Source organism: Castor canadensis, chromosome X, assembly GCF_047511655.1.
Source record: "Castor canadensis chromosome X, mCasCan1.hap1v2, whole genome shotgun sequence".
In the NCBI taxonomy this organism is placed as follows: Eukaryota; Metazoa; Chordata; class Mammalia; order Rodentia; family Castoridae; genus Castor; species Castor canadensis.
Window position 1 is genome coordinate 129647679 of NC_133405.1, and position 17637 is coordinate 129665315.

General features: G+C 36.4%; 1 protein-coding gene across 1 annotated transcript in view; it reads left to right on the forward strand.

Moving 5' to 3' along the window:
• The window catches only part of Cltrn (collectrin, amino acid transport regulator), a 33071-nt gene extending 26040 nt beyond the window's left edge, over window positions 1–7031 (forward strand). Inside the window, exon 6 of the mRNA XM_074064246.1 lies at window positions 6297–7031. Within this exon, the coding sequence (XP_073920347.1) occupies window positions 6297–6453 (157 nt within the window). The 3' untranslated portion in view covers window positions 6454–7031. The remainder of the gene's footprint in view (window positions 1–6296) is intronic.
• Window positions 7032–17637: the final 10606 nt, after the last annotated feature.

Below are 17637 nucleotides of genomic sequence, written 5' to 3' on the forward strand. Positions count from 1 at the left end.
CACTGTATTGATTGTTTTCTTTGCTGTAAGAAACTTTTAGTTTGACGTAACTATTTTTGCTTTTATTGCCTGTGCTTTTGGGATCATATCTAAAAACTTATTCCCCGAATCGATGTCAAAGAGCTGTCCCCATATGTCTTCTTTAGTCTTAAATCCATTTAAGTCTTTAATCCATTTTGAGTTGATTTTTGTATTTGTGGAGAGATTATAGCTCAATTTCATTTTTCTGCATTTGAATATCCAGTTTTCTCAACACCATTTATTGATGGTACTGTTCTTTTCCCATTGTTTGTTCTTGTCAACTTTGTTGAAGATCAGTTGACCATAAATATGTGGATTTATTTTTTTGCTTGCTATTCTGTTCCATTGTTCTGTGTGCCTTTTTTCATGGCACTACCATGCTAAAGAAACACATATTTTAAAATGAAAATGATCTTATGTAGCATACCGGTCACATAATAATGGTGAACTGGTTGACTAGCTCTCTAAAAAATTCTCTGATTTGTAGCATTTGGCATTTTCCTAATCAGGGCTGAAAAATTCTACATATGAAACAGACAACCGTTGTAAGTTTGTACTGGCCAGTTCCAGCACACCATTACAACCATCACTTCTCTTTGAAATAATTTGAGGAAGTTGCTTCTCTAGTTACATCTAGTTGATAACAGTAGCTTGGGGAAAAGATTTGTTGAAGGAAAAGAATTGCAAGGTGATTTTTTTCTTTTTGGATAACAATTAGGGAACTGGACAAGTGGGAAGGTAACCAGGATCAGCTGCATATATTTCACGATGATGTCTGTACTAGATCTGTCTAGCCCTAGCCCAGAAGTAGGCATCTTATTATCTGATTAGCGTCATGATGATAGTGATGGTGATGGTGGTGATGTGATAATGTTGATTATTATGATAGTAATAATGATGAAGTTGATGATGTGTTGAATGTTTTAATAGAAAGCATTTGACCAAGACTCTTGGTTTTAGGTTCCAGGTACTGACATTTTTTTGCTGAGTGACCTTGATTAAGTAATATATGGAAAATGGATAATAATACTTTCTCAGGTAGTTATAATGATGTGAAGACAATAATCAGAGAATATACACAGATGCTTTATGCACTGGAAAGTGCAATATCAAGTTACTAGCATAATCATAAAAATCACTTTGTGGTACATAAGAGTCACATAACAGCACACTTTCAGACTCACATGTACATAGTATAGTTGATTTGTTAATCTAGTATATAAATGGATTGCAGTGTTAGACTTTATTTAGATCTAAGTTTGCAGCTGGGTCTTAGGAGGGGACCTTACCAGTTATCTAGATCCAACCCTTTAGAAACCAAATCACAGAGAGGTAAAAATATTTTATTTCTTTGTTGATCAGCCATTCTGTGATAGGAGCTATAGTATATATCATGGAAGAGATAAACATAGATAGCATGAATGGTCCTTGCCTACAAGGAGATTATACTCTTATAGCTGGTAACCAAGCCAAGTTAAGGACTTAGGACATAGAACCCTAGGTAATGCTCACTGAGCAGAGTCATTAGTAAATTTGTTTGCTATGTTTCTAGCTACACTTTTTTTTTCCTGTAAGGCCAATAGTAAATAGAAGTGCATTTGTATTTCCGCAAGCCTTGCTTTTTGCATAAGGAAATAGGACTCGGTCAACATTTTCATATTATTCAAACTTTACATTCTTATGAAATCTTAATTAAATGAATAAATTGTTTTAGAATAGAAGCATAAATAAAATGAGAAATTTCAAAGTTAATTGTTTTCCTTCTCTGAGTTTAAAATCTACATAACCAATAGGAAAGCACTGTAAGTGTTTTGGGTGGAGCTTAGGGAGACTAAAATAAAATTCTAGGTCAGCTCCTTTCACCAATCTGTTGCATTCTGAAAGGCAAGTTGCTATACATATTTGAAACTTAGTCTCTTCATCTCAAAACAGGGTTAAAAATAAAATCTGCATTGTACTGCAATGAGAATTGGATGAGATAATGTATACAAAACACCTAGTCTGATTTCTGCCATGTAATAGATACTTATCATCATTATTATTGCTGTTACATGGCGGATATAAAACAACTTACCTTTGGGTGCACGGTTAGAAAGTTGTGATGCCAAGATTTAAAACCAAATAGACTCCACCACAAAGTCTGTCAATGTCACTGTGCTATGGTGCCCACTCAAAACCGATTAGCAGGACAATGCCAGTTCCCAATAATTAATTCTGCCCTATTTGAAAGTCATATTTGTCTTTTCTTTATCGTTTCTCTGGCTGTTTCTTTGGCTCTTCAGCCCTATTTTGTTTGAAGAGACAGATATATTCTTTCTGCTTTTAGACAACAATATTTTATCTCACAACAGAACAAATGCTGTTACTCTATACCTCCTAACTACAAGGGCTACCTGAGATTTCTATGTCTCCCTTCTGTCCCTCTTCTCCTGCATTTATTGGAGATATCCATTCTCAAGTGGACATCTTTATGACCACTGAAATCATAAGGTGCTGCTGACTGCTTAAAATATTCTAAAATATTTTTCTGATAACACAAGAGGTAGTTTTAGTCACAAGTTTTTCAACTCCTTCCTGAACTACCTGACGTTGCAGGAACGGCGGAAGTCATTAACATTCAATTTTTACTTTTCAGGAAAAAGAACTCATGTTTTTAGCGGAACATCAAATCAGAATGATGCAGAAAGACAGTTAAGTTTTATTATTCTTAGTAAGAGCAATGCACAGGCAGTGAATCAGTTTATTACAGCACACATTATTAAATGTGACAAAGTGCTATATTACTGTTAGATAACCTTTGAGCTGCTTATCATTTCTACCAGCTAGCAAGTTACTGACATTGCACTTTGTGAAGCCCAGCAATGCCAAGACTCTGAATAATTGGATCTAAGGTCGCAAAAAAAAAAAAAAAAGTACCTAATTTGCCACTGACACAACTCAATTTGATAAATTTCTCTCAGATTCTTTTTTTGGGGGGGGGCTTGGGAAATTCTTCTTCTTCTAAAGCAGAGACATTTGTCTTCCTCTGGTTGTATGTTCCTTTTTAGTTTTTCCCCGTTCATTGTGAAACTTGTGGATTATTTTTCCTTTGTGGCTGGGGCTGGTAAGATTCCTGGCATTGATTTGCACATGTTCAGCTTTCTATCATTTTTCTTCTAACTTCATAAAGACATTTTTTACTGAAGAAACTGACAAATAGACATTGACAACCATTATTTCTAAAACTACCATTGCATTGCACCTACTTCAAAATGCTCCACTCTAAATTTTTTGTAAAATGGGTTTCATGCTTATATACACAAAATTCAGGATAAAATGTATTTATTGTTATGGAAAATTATTATTCATTCCAAGCTCAATGAAGAATGATTTTGGAGGAATTCACATGAACTAGACACTTTTTGATGATAATTTATAAATATATATTTCCTACAAGGATTTCATCCCAGTGAAAAAAATCATTCCTCTCTTTTTGAAAGCATTAAAAATGAAGAGAGGGTGGGGGAGTGAATATGGAGTTTTTTCCTGGCATTGAGTCCTTTCTTTTAGGGGAAATACTGTGTCTCATCCACACAGTAGGCTCTCAAGGCATAGCTGTTAAGGAATGTTGGAAACTGTGAATGGAAGTGATGTTATTGATGGCTGTAGAATGTCAATTGCTTTTGCTTTCTGAATGGCATGGAAAGTGATGATATTCCTTTCCAAAGGAGGAAAAGCTGAAGTGTTCTAGTCTTTCAGTGGTTTTTTTTTAACCTGGCTGGAAGACACTCTCAACACATTAAATTCTAGTGTACCCCAACTTGTGCTGATCACTAATTGTTCATGTTTGGAATGGCCAGTAAAGTGTCTTCACTCTGAGGATGGGAAGACACAGGTGCTTATCTGGACCAAAAGTTTTATGAATTAATTGTTGAAATTCAATGACTTCAATTTAGTGATTGCCTATAGTTTCACTTGTGACATTTGATGATAGCATATACAATGTTAAAATACTTTCAAATAATGACATTGGAATCTACATTGTTGGAATGCTATTTTACTTTTTAAACATTAACTGATTGAAATTATTTAATAAACCATCCATGAAGCCTGGCAAAATCCATACTAAGTCCCTAATCCCTAAGGTAGGAAAATGAGTATTTCCTCCTATTTATTAAAAGAAAACACAAGAGATATGAGAAATTTCATATACACATATATCCTCCTTTCTTTCTTTCTTTTTTTGAAACAGTGTCTTGCTATGTACCCAGGCTGACCTTGAACTCACAATCCTCCTGCCTCTGCCTCCCGACTGCTGGGATTATGGGCCTGGGCTACTATGCCTGGCCATCTTTTCTTCTTTCTGCTTCTTGTGGTAGATCCCACTACCACAAGAAGTGGGATCATGTGTATCCATCTATTCAATCATTTTTTCAATTATCTGTCATCCGCCTGTCCATCCATCTGTTTGACTACCCATCCATTCTCCATCCATCCATCCATCCATCCATCCATTATTTTGTTATCCAGCCAGCCAGCCACTGATCTACATTCATTGATTCATCAATCCTTTGAGCTGGGTGCCCACTCTGGTCTGAGTCCAGGTCAGTTGTTTTACAAAATATCTTTAAATTTGGATTTTTCTGATTAGCGCCTCATTATGACTTTCAGTTAAAAATTGAAGGGGTCAAGAAAAGAAAACATATATCTGGGCTTTTCTCATTGTCCATCTGGAAGCACTTGTCAATTTGTCTGATTGTTGGTAGTGTCCATCATATTGCCCCCTTGACAAAATACAAGTGCCTTTTTGAAATTAATATATTGCATGTGGGGGTGACATTTCGAGACCATGTGTATATTCTGTTCTCTAACCATCTCTTTGTTGTTTTGTACTCATTGACGAGCTTCATCAGAATCAATTATTATTGCAGTGATGAGTTTTACTACTCTTTCTATACTTGCTGGAATTCTCCTGTAAAGAAGAGCTCTCTCTTTTCTCCCCCTTTGTCTACCGTATTCTTTAGAACACATTAAAAATACCTCTCCTGAAGGACTTACAGGTTCCATATTGATCATCATAAAGGAATCTTCACTACCTCTTCACTTGTCAGAGACTCATCAAGGTCCTAAGGTACTCCCACAGTGATGGGGAGTCTCCTGATCACCATAGCAGTTCTCAGCATCCTAGCCAAGGAATCCCTTTCAGATCTGCCTCTTTGAAGGTGCACAGATTCTTGGTATAAGAGAATTCTTGGCAACTCTGTGTGTCACATGGCTAACATGCATGCTTCCATGGTGCCACCAAGGAGTGGTATCCCAACATTACCTGTGATATGCCCCAGAGTTCTCCCTCTGGATGCCTAGAGATACCACCTCTCTTCTTTCCTTTTTCCCCATAATGTGAAGCATAATTGGCTCAGTGACTTAGTCTTTCACAAAAGACAAGAAAACCTTTCAATTTCAAGGCTACAGCTTTTCACACTCCAAGAAAACATTAAGGATTTGGTTACCACTTGAGTTGGGGTAGAAGGATCTACAGAGGGTCAGAATATAAGGAAGTCAAATATATATCCTGTCATGTAGAATTTTTGGAATGACTTGAAATTGCAACTGTGAGTTGTAATATAATTTAAAAAATGTGTTATGAGTTCCAAAAACTTGACTTACAAATTAACACAACTATTTTGTAATGAGTAGAGCCTATCAGTGATATCTGCTATTTATAACAATTACTTACTTTCTACAAAGTAATGTGAATTTGCTTTGTGATATCTCATTTCACTTTAATTTTCACTCAACACTTGTAGACCATTAATTTGTCAAATTCTGTGAGAGGAATTTGTTACTTTTTAAAATTTGATTTTTACTAAGTTCTCCTAAAGTTAAAATTTTAAACTCGTCAATGTACTATATGTTTTCCTCAGTTCCTTCTTGAAATTTGTCTGTGTGAATATGTATGCTTGTATGTATGTGTATAAACACATATTCATTCATATACACATAGAAATATATTTATTCATATACATATATATTTATTGCAGTGTTCTAAATATGACCACTTTTTCTAACCAATGTGTATTTGTCATTGATGCAGAATTATCTTGATAGTATCTTTCCACCTCACCAACTGTTTATGGTCTTTGACATTTATTTGAAAATACATAATATCTGATTATTTCATTATTCTAAGGTTTTTATGCTTCTTTCTATTGTCTGTTTGCCCCTTTCTTGAGAAAGACCATACTTAACCATGTTTACTTCTCCTAGATCCCAATGACTCCTTTATATGCTTTTAGGAAGAACAAAGGACCATCAGAAATGGATGATGCAGAAGATAAGTGTGAAAACACAATCACAATTGAAAACGGCATCCCCTGTGATCCCCTGGACACAAAGGGAGGGCACATTAATGATGTCTTTATGACAGAAGATGAGCGACTCACCCCTCTCTGAAGGTTATACTTGTTTCTATTTGACTGATGAGCATCCTAACATACCCAGGGAAGATAATATTTTTTGTTTCACCATTCTTCTTTTGTAAGAAAATTTGGATGTTCTTGAGAGTGATAGGCAATCAATTATATCCACAAAACCAACAGAAATCATAAGGCATTGACTACTCAAAATATCCTGAAATATTTTTCTGACAACACAGAGTGTAACTGTAGTCATGTGTTTGTAGTTATTGATTTAAGTATTTATATATATATATATCACTTTGAAGACCTTAGGAAAAAATAATTTTTTCCAGTGGAGAATAGCTATTACATGATATAGCAATCATTAAAAATGAATCTTTTTTGAATATTGTTTATATTACTTTGTATATGACTCAATAAAGAAAAGTAAAAAATGGAATGGATAAAAATGGGAATGTTGATTCACAGGGTAGAATTTTATCCCATTGTCATAATACCATTGCTTGTATATTTTCTGAATATCAATCTCTAATACGGAGATTTATTTGTTGACTATTTGTAATTTGTAAAAGTTCAATCTATGATAGCTTAATAAAAGTACTAATCACCTCATTTTAATTGTGTGAGTGACTGTGGTCTGAGATTTATTTTCACACTGTGGAACACAGTGAGTCTAATTTTTATTAGTTATGTTAATCTGACCTACAGCCTTAGACATGAGTTATTTTTGATGTGTGCATCCTTGTTTGAAGACACCTTGTAGTTTTTAGACACGATTTTTAATTTAAATTTACTTTTTAACCGATATATAAAAACTGTACAGATTTATGTGTGTATAATACATACATAGTAATACAAAATACATATATAATGATGCATATACTCAATAAATCAGCACATATACAAAGGGGTGTTTCAATACATGTATTCATGTAATGTTTAGATCAAGTTAAACCTAGCACTTTCCTCGGGGTTGGGGGTTTAGCTCAGTGGAAGAGCGCTTGCCTGGCAAGTGTAAGGCCCTGAGTTCGGTCCCCAGCACCAAAAAAAAAAAAAGGAAAAAATAGAAAAAAAAAGCAAAAAAGCACTTTCCTCAAACACTTATCATTTCTTTATGATGAAATCATTCAAAATCTTTTCTTTTAGTTTTTGGAAATACATAGTACATTATCGTTATCTGTAGTCACCCTACTTTGCAATAGCACACCAGAACTTCTTACTCCTATTTAATTATTACTCAGTATCCATTGACCAATCTCTTCCCTTCTTTCCTTCCTCTCTATTGTCTGCAGCCTCTGGTAACCACCATCCTTCTCTCAACTTCTAGGAGATCAAGTCTTTAGCTTCCACATGAGTGAGATCACGTGGTACTTGTCTTACTGTGCCTGTCTCATTTCACTTTACATAAGGGTCTCTAGTTCCATCCATGTTGTTGCAAATGACAGGATTTCACTCTTTTATGGTTGAATAGTATTCTGTTGAGTAGATACAGTACATTTTCTTTATCCACTCATCAGCTGATGGACACTTAGATCGATTCTAAATCTTGGCTGCAATAGTGCTGCAATGAACATGGGAATGCAGATGTCTCTTTGACATACTTGATTTAATTTCATTTTATTATAGACTTGATTTTATTTCCAGATTGTCTATGTATCATTCTAAGTACTACCAATAATGATTATGCATTTATTAATGGAAATACAATTTGATACTCATTTTCCCATTGCTATGACTTGCAGTTAAGGGTATAGTAACAGTCTCTACCTCGTCCAGTGTTGCTCCTTGGATATAGACTTTAAGATGAAAAATTGCATGTAAAATGTTTAACACTGAAAATAGGGCAAACTCTTAAGTTTTCTCTCTGTCATTCCCAACTTCTGGTGTTACACCTTCGTGCAATTTCCTCCCCCTGAGTGAGTATCAGACCTGTGGCTTGATTGTAAGGAATACAGTATAGAAAAGATGATGAGATGTTGGACTCCTGCAATTACTTTATATTATAAATAATTCGATCTTGCTAGTAGACTTGAAATAGAGACTTTTTATGATGGCTTGATTCAGTAAGTGCTATGGTGGGAAAGTCCATAGAAAAGAAACTGTAGGCCATTTTAGGAATTGACTGTTGTCAAAGACAGCCTCCAACGAACAGCCAACAAGAAATAAATTCTAATAAAAAATTCTAACTGGGTTGAGATTTTTCTCCAGCTAAATGTCCAGACATGAATGCAGTCTGGCTAACACTTTGCAGCTTGGGTGGAGGATCCAGGCTTGCAAAAGGTCACTGTGGCTAGGTGCAATTCCCATCAAAAGACCTGGTAGTGAGCCTTCAATAGCCAATATTCTCAACATTTGGGATGGATATGCTGGCCATAAAGAGGGGGGATATAGAGGCCCCAAGAATATCTACCAGTCCATTGGTTGGAATGCAGCTTCCCAAAATTTTCCCAAAGTGCAAACTGGTCTTGTCAGTTTCTAATGTTATTCTTAGAATAAAGTCAAATTATTAACTCAGGGCCTGCTGAGGTGCGACCCCCAACCTCTCTCTCTAACTTCATTTCTTACCCTTTCTGTTTCTGTCTCTGCCTATCTGTCTCTTTCTTCTCTTCATCTTTTTCATCCAATCATCCATAGATCTCTTACTTCCAGGCCTTTGCATAAGCTGTTTCCTCTACCTCACCTCTAGCCACTCTTTCAACGTGGGATTAAGATTTTTTTTTTTTTTGGTATGACTGGGGTTTGAACTCAGGGCCTTGAGCTTGCAAAGAAGGCACTCACAAAGCAGGTGCTCTACTGCTTTAGCCACACCTCCAGTCTGCATTGCTCTGGTTATTTTGGAGATGGAAGTCACATGAACTATTTGCTTAGGTTGTCTTTGAATCACAATCCTCCTGATCTCAGCCTCTCAAGTAGCTAGGATTATAGGCGTGAGCCACAGGCTCCCAGCTGACCTAAGGTCATTTTTATGTAGAATCTAGCCCTCAGCACTATTCACAATAGACAAAGACCTTGTCCAGGTCTTTGTTGGACCTTCTGGTTATGTGCTCATATAGCATCCAGATATTTATAGTCACCTCTTTTTACTACATTTATATTATTTTAAAATACGTTTTCATGGAAGGGGGCCAAGACAGCCTTAGGGACCACAAAAGTCCTAGTGTAGCCTTTGCCCTCCAACCTCCAACCAGCTAGAATTAACCATCGCTTTGTAATCTCACTATATCTACACACATTTTTAATTATAGTGATAATAACACTTCCTTCATTTATTTGTTTGCATATCCATCTTCACAGCAAATACAATGTTCTTAAGAGTTAGTGTTCATGTTACTTCCTACACTGCTCTATCTACTTTCCTTCTCTCTTTCCTTTATTCTACAACGGTGAGCAAAACCAAGCACAGCCCCAGCCCTCATGGAGCCGAAAGTGTACATGGTCAGGTCTTGATAACTGCGCGCTAATAAACAAGCAAATGAAATGGTAGCTGTCACAAGCTCACAGTCTTTTCCTTTCTGGAATCAAAGCCTGACCCTTTTTCTGTAAGTGGGAGGATTTTAATTTATGTGTGCAAGATTTTTGATGTGAACATCATTTTGTCTTGAGAACCATATGCTCTTTAATATTATTAGAGCCTCCTTACTTTTAGGAGAAGATTGAGATTCAATCTTTTGGTTGGCAAGATATGACTTACTAAAAGACTATTTTCTATCTTACACCCACTTGAGTTGTATACTCCAGAAGAATAATGTGGTTTTTGCCTATGGAAGTCTTTAATTGGTGAAAGATCATCTGAATTTACTCAGAGTACACTAGAAGCACAACATGCATTCTTAGCAAGGCATGTATGTTCTTAGTGGGGAGAGATAATTTGAGATATTACAATTTGAGATATTGCAATGGTTTGTGGACATCCAAAGGATTACAGTACAAACACAGATAAACAATACGTATAAGGTGTTAAAATGTTATGGGAGAACTCTTGGGAAAAAGGTCTAAAATGTCTCAATTATGAAAAACAAGCTGAGCAACACTGACACCAGTTATGGTTCTTATTTTGAAGGCATGGAATGAGCACATTTTGATCATTAGCTCATTTTCTTCACTGTTTATTCTAGTGGGAGGAGATTTTTCTGCTGGGAAAGGTCTGCTCCACTAAACATCCTTGTTAGAGGAGTTTTTTTTTATGCTAACAGAGATGTGCTATAACCTTGACAGTCACTATAACAGCAAAATGGAGCTTATGTCTCCTGCCTACTGTCTTTAACAAACACTCTGGGTAATTACAGAGCAGTCAATCATAAACCACACTTATTTTTAATTTAATGATCATGTAATGTGCCATGAAGGAACACATTGCAAGGTGATATGTACTGGAAACAAAATGTTGTAAAGCAAGTGGAAATAGAGCTATCATTCCACTCTCTACATCCTTAGCAAAAATTACTTGATGAAACTAGAAAGACAGAGCACCTGAAAACCAAGTCAGTGCAGGAAAATTTAACTAGGATGGTAGCATCCGGACTTGTTTCATAGAAGAAATGTCAATGCTGATAACTTTTTGTCTGAATAGTTTCATCATTCATGTTTTCCATGAGAACTAACCAACACAATCTACCATAGTATATAAAAGAAACTGGTGAGGCTGAGATGTAGCTCAGTGGTAGAGTGCTTGCTGAGCATGTGTAAGACTCTGGGTTCCCTCCCCAGCAGCAAACATGCACACACACACAACAATAACAGCAACAACAGACAAAAGTGCTTGCATTTGGAATGATAATGATTAGATTTAAGATATGAATTATGTGAAATATGCACGTTTATTTTAGTTCCCAGATAAGCAATAAGAATAGGAACAACCACAGGTTCAGAACCAAGAGTAAAAAGAAACTCAAAGTCCAAATTCTCAAACTTTAGTTCAAATTCATGAGGCCCCCCCCTTAACATAATATCTTTTTCTTTTTTTGCATTTTGTTTTCCTTCATAAAAATTTGCATGTCTGGTTGCCTTATTTACACAGGCAAACACTCAGACATTTTCTTCTTTCCTACTTTGCTTCCCCTTTTCTTCCTTCTTTCCTCCCTTCCTTAAGAATGTATTGAAGGCTGGCAGAGTGGCTCAAGTAGTAGAGCTCTTGCCTAGCAAGCATGTAGGCCTGAGTTCAAACCCCAGTACTGCCAAAAAAAAAAAAGAGTGTATTGAATGGCTACCACTCTACCCATGATACCATGCTAGATTCAAGAAATACAAACAGAGAAAGGTCTTAAGACTTTTAAAGAACATGGACCCTGTTTAATTATAAAATAAGCCTATAAGCCAGGCGCAGGGGTGAGCACCTATAGTTACAGCTTTTCAGGAGATTGAGGTGGAAAGATCAGTTGAGCTGAGGAATTCAAGGCCAGCCTGGGCAACAAAGTGAGACCCCTTGTCAAAAAAATTAGATCTCTATTTGGCTTTATTGCCATCCACTTTCTCCTCAACTCTTTGTGCTCTGGCTTTTATTCAACATTTTGAGGAAATTTCTTCCTCAAAATCAAAGCACATTATATGCATGTATGGAAATATCACAATGAAATTCCTTTATATAATTAATATACTTTTAAAAAGAAAAAAAGAGAAAATGTTGAAAGTATACAACTCAAGTGGGTGTAAGATAGAAAATAGTCTTTTAGTAAGTCATATCTTGCCAACCAAAATGTTGAAAGAGAAAAAAAGAGAAAATGTTGAAAAGAGAAAATGTTAAACAATTATTTGAGTGACATTGTGTGAAATGTAGTTGAGCTCTCAGTAGTGAAAGAAAAAAGAGAATTGCATCATATACATAATGAAGACAATAGAAAAAATACTTAAGGTTAATGTTCTCTCTGCTGGCTACCAATGGCTTGTTTGTTATCCAGAGAAGCTTTGGAGTAAGAGAGAAAAAGTGCGCAAGTAGTCATTGCATATTAAATGATTCATTGCTTAACATAGTGGCAGGTAGCACTAGGACAAGAGGAATACAGCTTGTGATCCCTTATCTGAACCTCCAACATCTGAAAATCTCTAAAAATTATTTGGCAGCAACATGTGATCTGAATAGATTTAATGCTGTGCTTTTCATTTACTATATTTCGTGGTCTTTATTGTGTTTAATGAGATCATCATGTTATTGAACACAGAGATACTCAGTTGTTAGGTTATTAATGCTGCCCCAGATCCACTGGGAGTAAATTAATCTATAGTTATGTACAGCATTGCCTGTACCATCTCAATTCTAGTAACACTGTTATTTACTAAGTGGGTGGCTCTAGGTAAGCAGGGTCTTTCTACACACATATGAATATAGAACACTAAAACCTGTCAAAGCCATTTTAAGAAGGGGAAGGAGGAAGAAAGGAGAATAATGGAGGGGATGAACCAAACTGGGGTACATTGTATACATATATGGAAATGTCACAACAAAACCTCCTGTACAACTATTATATACTAATAAAAACATTTTTTAAAAAAGGGGAAAAAGAAGTGAAGAGGAGGTAATCAGTGAAAATCTTGTCCCAAATATAATATAAACAGACTATGTTTGAAAAGGAACCAATGCTTGCTTTATATGCTCAAGGAGCTGTTGCAAGAACAGAAGGAAAGAATAAAAAACAGTGAAATTAATAAAAAAATGTGTTCTATAGATGAAAAGTTTATTCAAATTGATATTGAAACTATTCAATTTAGGTGATAAGGAATAAAAGAGTCTGTTTAAAGGTAATATTTCACTGTCTGAATATATACTCATATGTGTGATGACTGAACCTCAGAAGTAAAATGACCCGCTGTCTAGAAAGACACAATCACACATAGATCTAGTAGGGATAGAGTGGGAGGGAACACAAAGAGTCTATTTAAATTTCAACACAAAGAAATGAAACAAAACAGTATAAAACTCTGCTAGGATAGTTCCAAAGAAAAAACAAGAGAGAGAGAGAGAGAGAGAGAGAGAGAGAGAGAGAGAGAGAGAGAGAGAGAGAGAGAGAGAGAAAGAGAGAGAGGAGAGATCCAAGATTAACATTTACCCAACCATACAATGATTGTGTTTTAAAAATGACTACTATTTTTACTCTATGACTATTGTTAAACAAGTTGACATTTATTATTTTCTGACTTTTCTTCTTTCCCTCTTCACTGCCCCCCCCCACCATCCCAACGTCTGGTAATTGCAATTGCATTTTGACATTTATTGAATAAATTGGTTTCCTAACCAATATGATTTGAAATTTTTGCCCAATGGATGAACATTTTTTTCTTAGATTAACTAATCAATAAGATAAAATTTCGCATCAGGTCAAATTCTAAGGACACTTAGACTCTCTTACATTGACTATTGGTGCCTCTGACTTGTCTTCCAGGTATGTGGGAATGACTCACACCCATCCTATTTCTTCCTTGCTTGCAGCTCCTACGAACAAAGACTCAAAGGTCCTGGGGAGGACAGGGCCATAAACCAGCGGTAGAACAGTTCCTTCATATAATAAGCCTTTTGGCTTCCATTTGGGACAATTCCAGATGACCTAACTTGCTCTTAAAAGAGCTAAAAAAATTAAACCAATGAATGCAAGGACTAAAATCTACTGGCTCAAAAGTAACTTAAGTTTGCCAATGTTACTACCTTTGCCATCATTCTGAGAGTGATTGAGACTTATATTAAATTCCCATCACTTATTATATTTGCTTTCTAGATTATAATCTGTGAAGCTATCTTGGGGTAATACCAAAGTTTATGTTAGTAGTACAATGATTGCAGAAAGTAGTGCTTTGGCAAGCACATTCCAATAGGTCAGCAAATATAATGCCACTTATGAAATCTCCCTGAGGATTTTACCAGAGTTCTTTGGAGGTAAGTGGGGATTGAAGGTGTTGTGATGGTCTACAAATCAGTGTGCTTAGCAGTTTTTTCTCAGTTTCACAGTTATTTTTTTTATATCAAGAACTCACTAGATACCTATTGATGTATTCCTTCCTACCACTTCTTTGACAGATCACTGTACCTTTCCAGATAGTTTATCTTACTTCTAAGATTTAGTCATTGTGGATATGAGTATTTATCCATATATAAAGATATTTTCCCTCCATAAATCATTTTTTCTTTACTTTATGGATTTCAAGTTGAGCAGTTTCAATGTCACTTTTATACATAATATAAAATTATATTTATAGGTCTCATTTTATTCATTCATTTTTACTGTTTTTCATTATTTCCTTCATTTAATTCACACAACAGTCTTTGGGTGGATAAGGCAAGTGTTAAGGAAGAAATGCAGGCTAAGTAGATTTTTTAATATCTTGCCCCAAGTTATACAACATTTAAAAATGTTCTTAGGTCATGTTGAAGGATTCATAGTGACTGATTCTTTTTGATTCTATTTTAATTACTATTCTTCTAATTTTTGCTTGTTCCCATTTAAAAAATACTTTGTCATCAACTCTCCTTCGTGGAATAACTTGAACACATCATCTTCGTACGGTGTGTACATGCGGAGGTCAGGAACTGGGATTGGGATGTCTGAAACCCCATGACTGAACAATGTGCAGGGTGGTTGCCAGGATGATTCTTGGTGCACACTAAACACAGCAGTGTGGGCAGTGGTGTAGAGTGGAATCAGAATCATAGACAGTTTGGGAAAAATCTTTAAGTAAGGATTGCACTTTTGCTTTAGAATTTACATAGCATTGTGGACAATTGCTTGGGGTAACTCCTGTGTTACAACTTGATTGGAGTCATTTGTTCTTTACAGTTTTCTTGTGTGTAATACAGGGCATATTTCAGAGGTTCAGGTAAAACTGCATCCAGAACTGCAGCATTCCTCATCCTTTTGGTAATTGAGACCTTTTTAGAGGAAGAAAACACTGATGTATCATCCAGTTAAAACAGAAAATCAGGCCATCTCATTCCCTTAGCTCAAATCTCTCCATGCCTACTCATTTCCCCCAGGATAGAAGCCAAAGTGTCTACATGGTAACAAGGACCCATGTAAACCCTTCACTCAGCCTACATAAACCTTTCACTATTTTTTATTATAAAAATGGTCATACACAAAGAAAAAGTTGGAGGAATAGTAAACAAACACCCGCCTTGATTTAAACATTCATAACTGACCTGATAACAAGTTGAAAGGTAGAGTCCTGGGAGGGTCTGGGCTCAATCCCTGCCAGTCTATTAGAGATGTAATGGGGGTGCGTTTGGCTGCCCAGTGAATGGGGGTCCTTACAGAGAGGGTAGGAGTGGTGTAGGGAAGAGGCCACAGCTGGGTTGCAATCATGGCTCATTCTCAGAGCATTTGACTTGGAGCTCTGACCATCCACGTTCCCCCCGCCACCACCCAGTCAGAGCCACACCCTAACCCTCCCCATCCAAGGATCAATCCTATGGAATCCCCCAGAGATGCCTCAGTGTTTACAACTGTCAAGAAATTCTCCCATAGGACTAAACATGAGTGTTTGCAGTATCCTATCAGTCCATTTCTTCCTGCTCCTTTCTCAAGAGACGCAGAGCGGTCTGGGCAATATCTTCTAAGTATTGACGTCAACAAATTTCAAGGCAAAAGTATTCTGTCATTTTCATCTATTTTTAAAAATCATGATTATTTCCTTCTTCGACAATCACAGTAGTTCTTCTGAACCTCTACCACATCCTGTGGAAAGAGATTGGGTTGCAGTGGAAAACATACTGTTAAGTTAAACCCCAATTCTATTACTGGTCGACACCAACGAGTTACTAACCTTTCTGAGCATTTGAAAAATAAATTCCACAAAGGATCACTCACAGAGGTAACATCTTTTGGAGCGCTGCACATAGTCTTAATTGTCCCTCCTGGGCTGTTCAAGTCAGGGCTAGTATTCTGGACTATTATCATACATCTGTTTTCCAGTGTTTCCTTACTTATTACTAAGATCACTGCATATACACATGTATATCCATATCTAAGCAGGATTAGATACTTTGTGCTTGAATTCCTTGGCAGTTTTGCTACTGGGAATAAGTGATTTACTGGTCTGCTTGGCCCTTACTGAGCTGTGAGCAGATGGAATCATGCACACATATTACTTCTTTTCTTTTTTGTGGGACTGGGGTTTAAGATCTCCAAGTGTCTAGGATTACAGGTGAGAACCACCAGCACCTGTCCACTTATTACTTCTGGAGAGCAATATGTTCATAGTGTTATGTAGAGCAGAGTTTCTCAACCTTGGCATTTGGCATTTGACATTTGGGGCCAAATAATTCTTGGTTGTAGGGGCTGTCATGTGCATTGTACAATGTTTGGCTCTATCCTGGGTTCTACCAACTAGATGCAGTAACCCTGGCCCCCAACCAAGATGTGACAACCAAGCATGTCTCATGGGGGCAAAATCACTTTGAAGAGAACAATACTATTGCTATGTCACCTGAGGTTGTCATCTGTGAATCTGTAATCTCTAATTACTCTTTATTCCTGAACATTGTGACCCTATTGAGAAAAACATGAGTTATTACCAAGATAAGGTGGAGCATTGGCTGTCTTTCTTCAGTGACAGCCACGAAGACAAATGTAAAAAAAGAAATAAAAAGAAAAACTATGTTTGTATTTTATGCAAATTTGATGTCATCATGAACCATTTTTCTTGGTTCCTTATAGAGAATTCTCCTCCTCTACCTCTTCCTATACTCTACCACTTGAGAATTATGCTTTTTTTTTAAGTATTATGTTCCTTAATGACAAGAATTATCTCAATTATTTCAATCCCCTGGAAATGCTTCCCTTGCTCTTTAAAAATTCATTGAAAGAGAAGATTCATGGGAAGAAATAATTCCCCTTTTTAATGCTGTCATTTCCATATGTGATGATTGAAATAAATGCAGCCATCTTATGACAATGAAGGGAACTTTCATCAAAGCAGAAGTCAACATGCTGAAGGTGACACAGTGGAAAGATGGAAGAAAAGCCATTAAACTGACACTCTTATTATTAACATATATGTGTATTTCTTTTGTGGGACTGGGGTTTGAAGTTAGGGCTTCACAGTTACAAAGCAGGTGCTCTACCACTTGAGCCACACCTCCTATCCATTTTGCTCTGGTTATTTTGGAGATGGGGGGGTCTCTTCAACTATTTGCCCCATCTGTCCTTGAACTGCAATCCTTCTGCTCTCAGCCTCCCAAGTAGCTAGGATTACAGGCATGAACCACTGGCACCCAGAAATTAGCATTATTAATTGT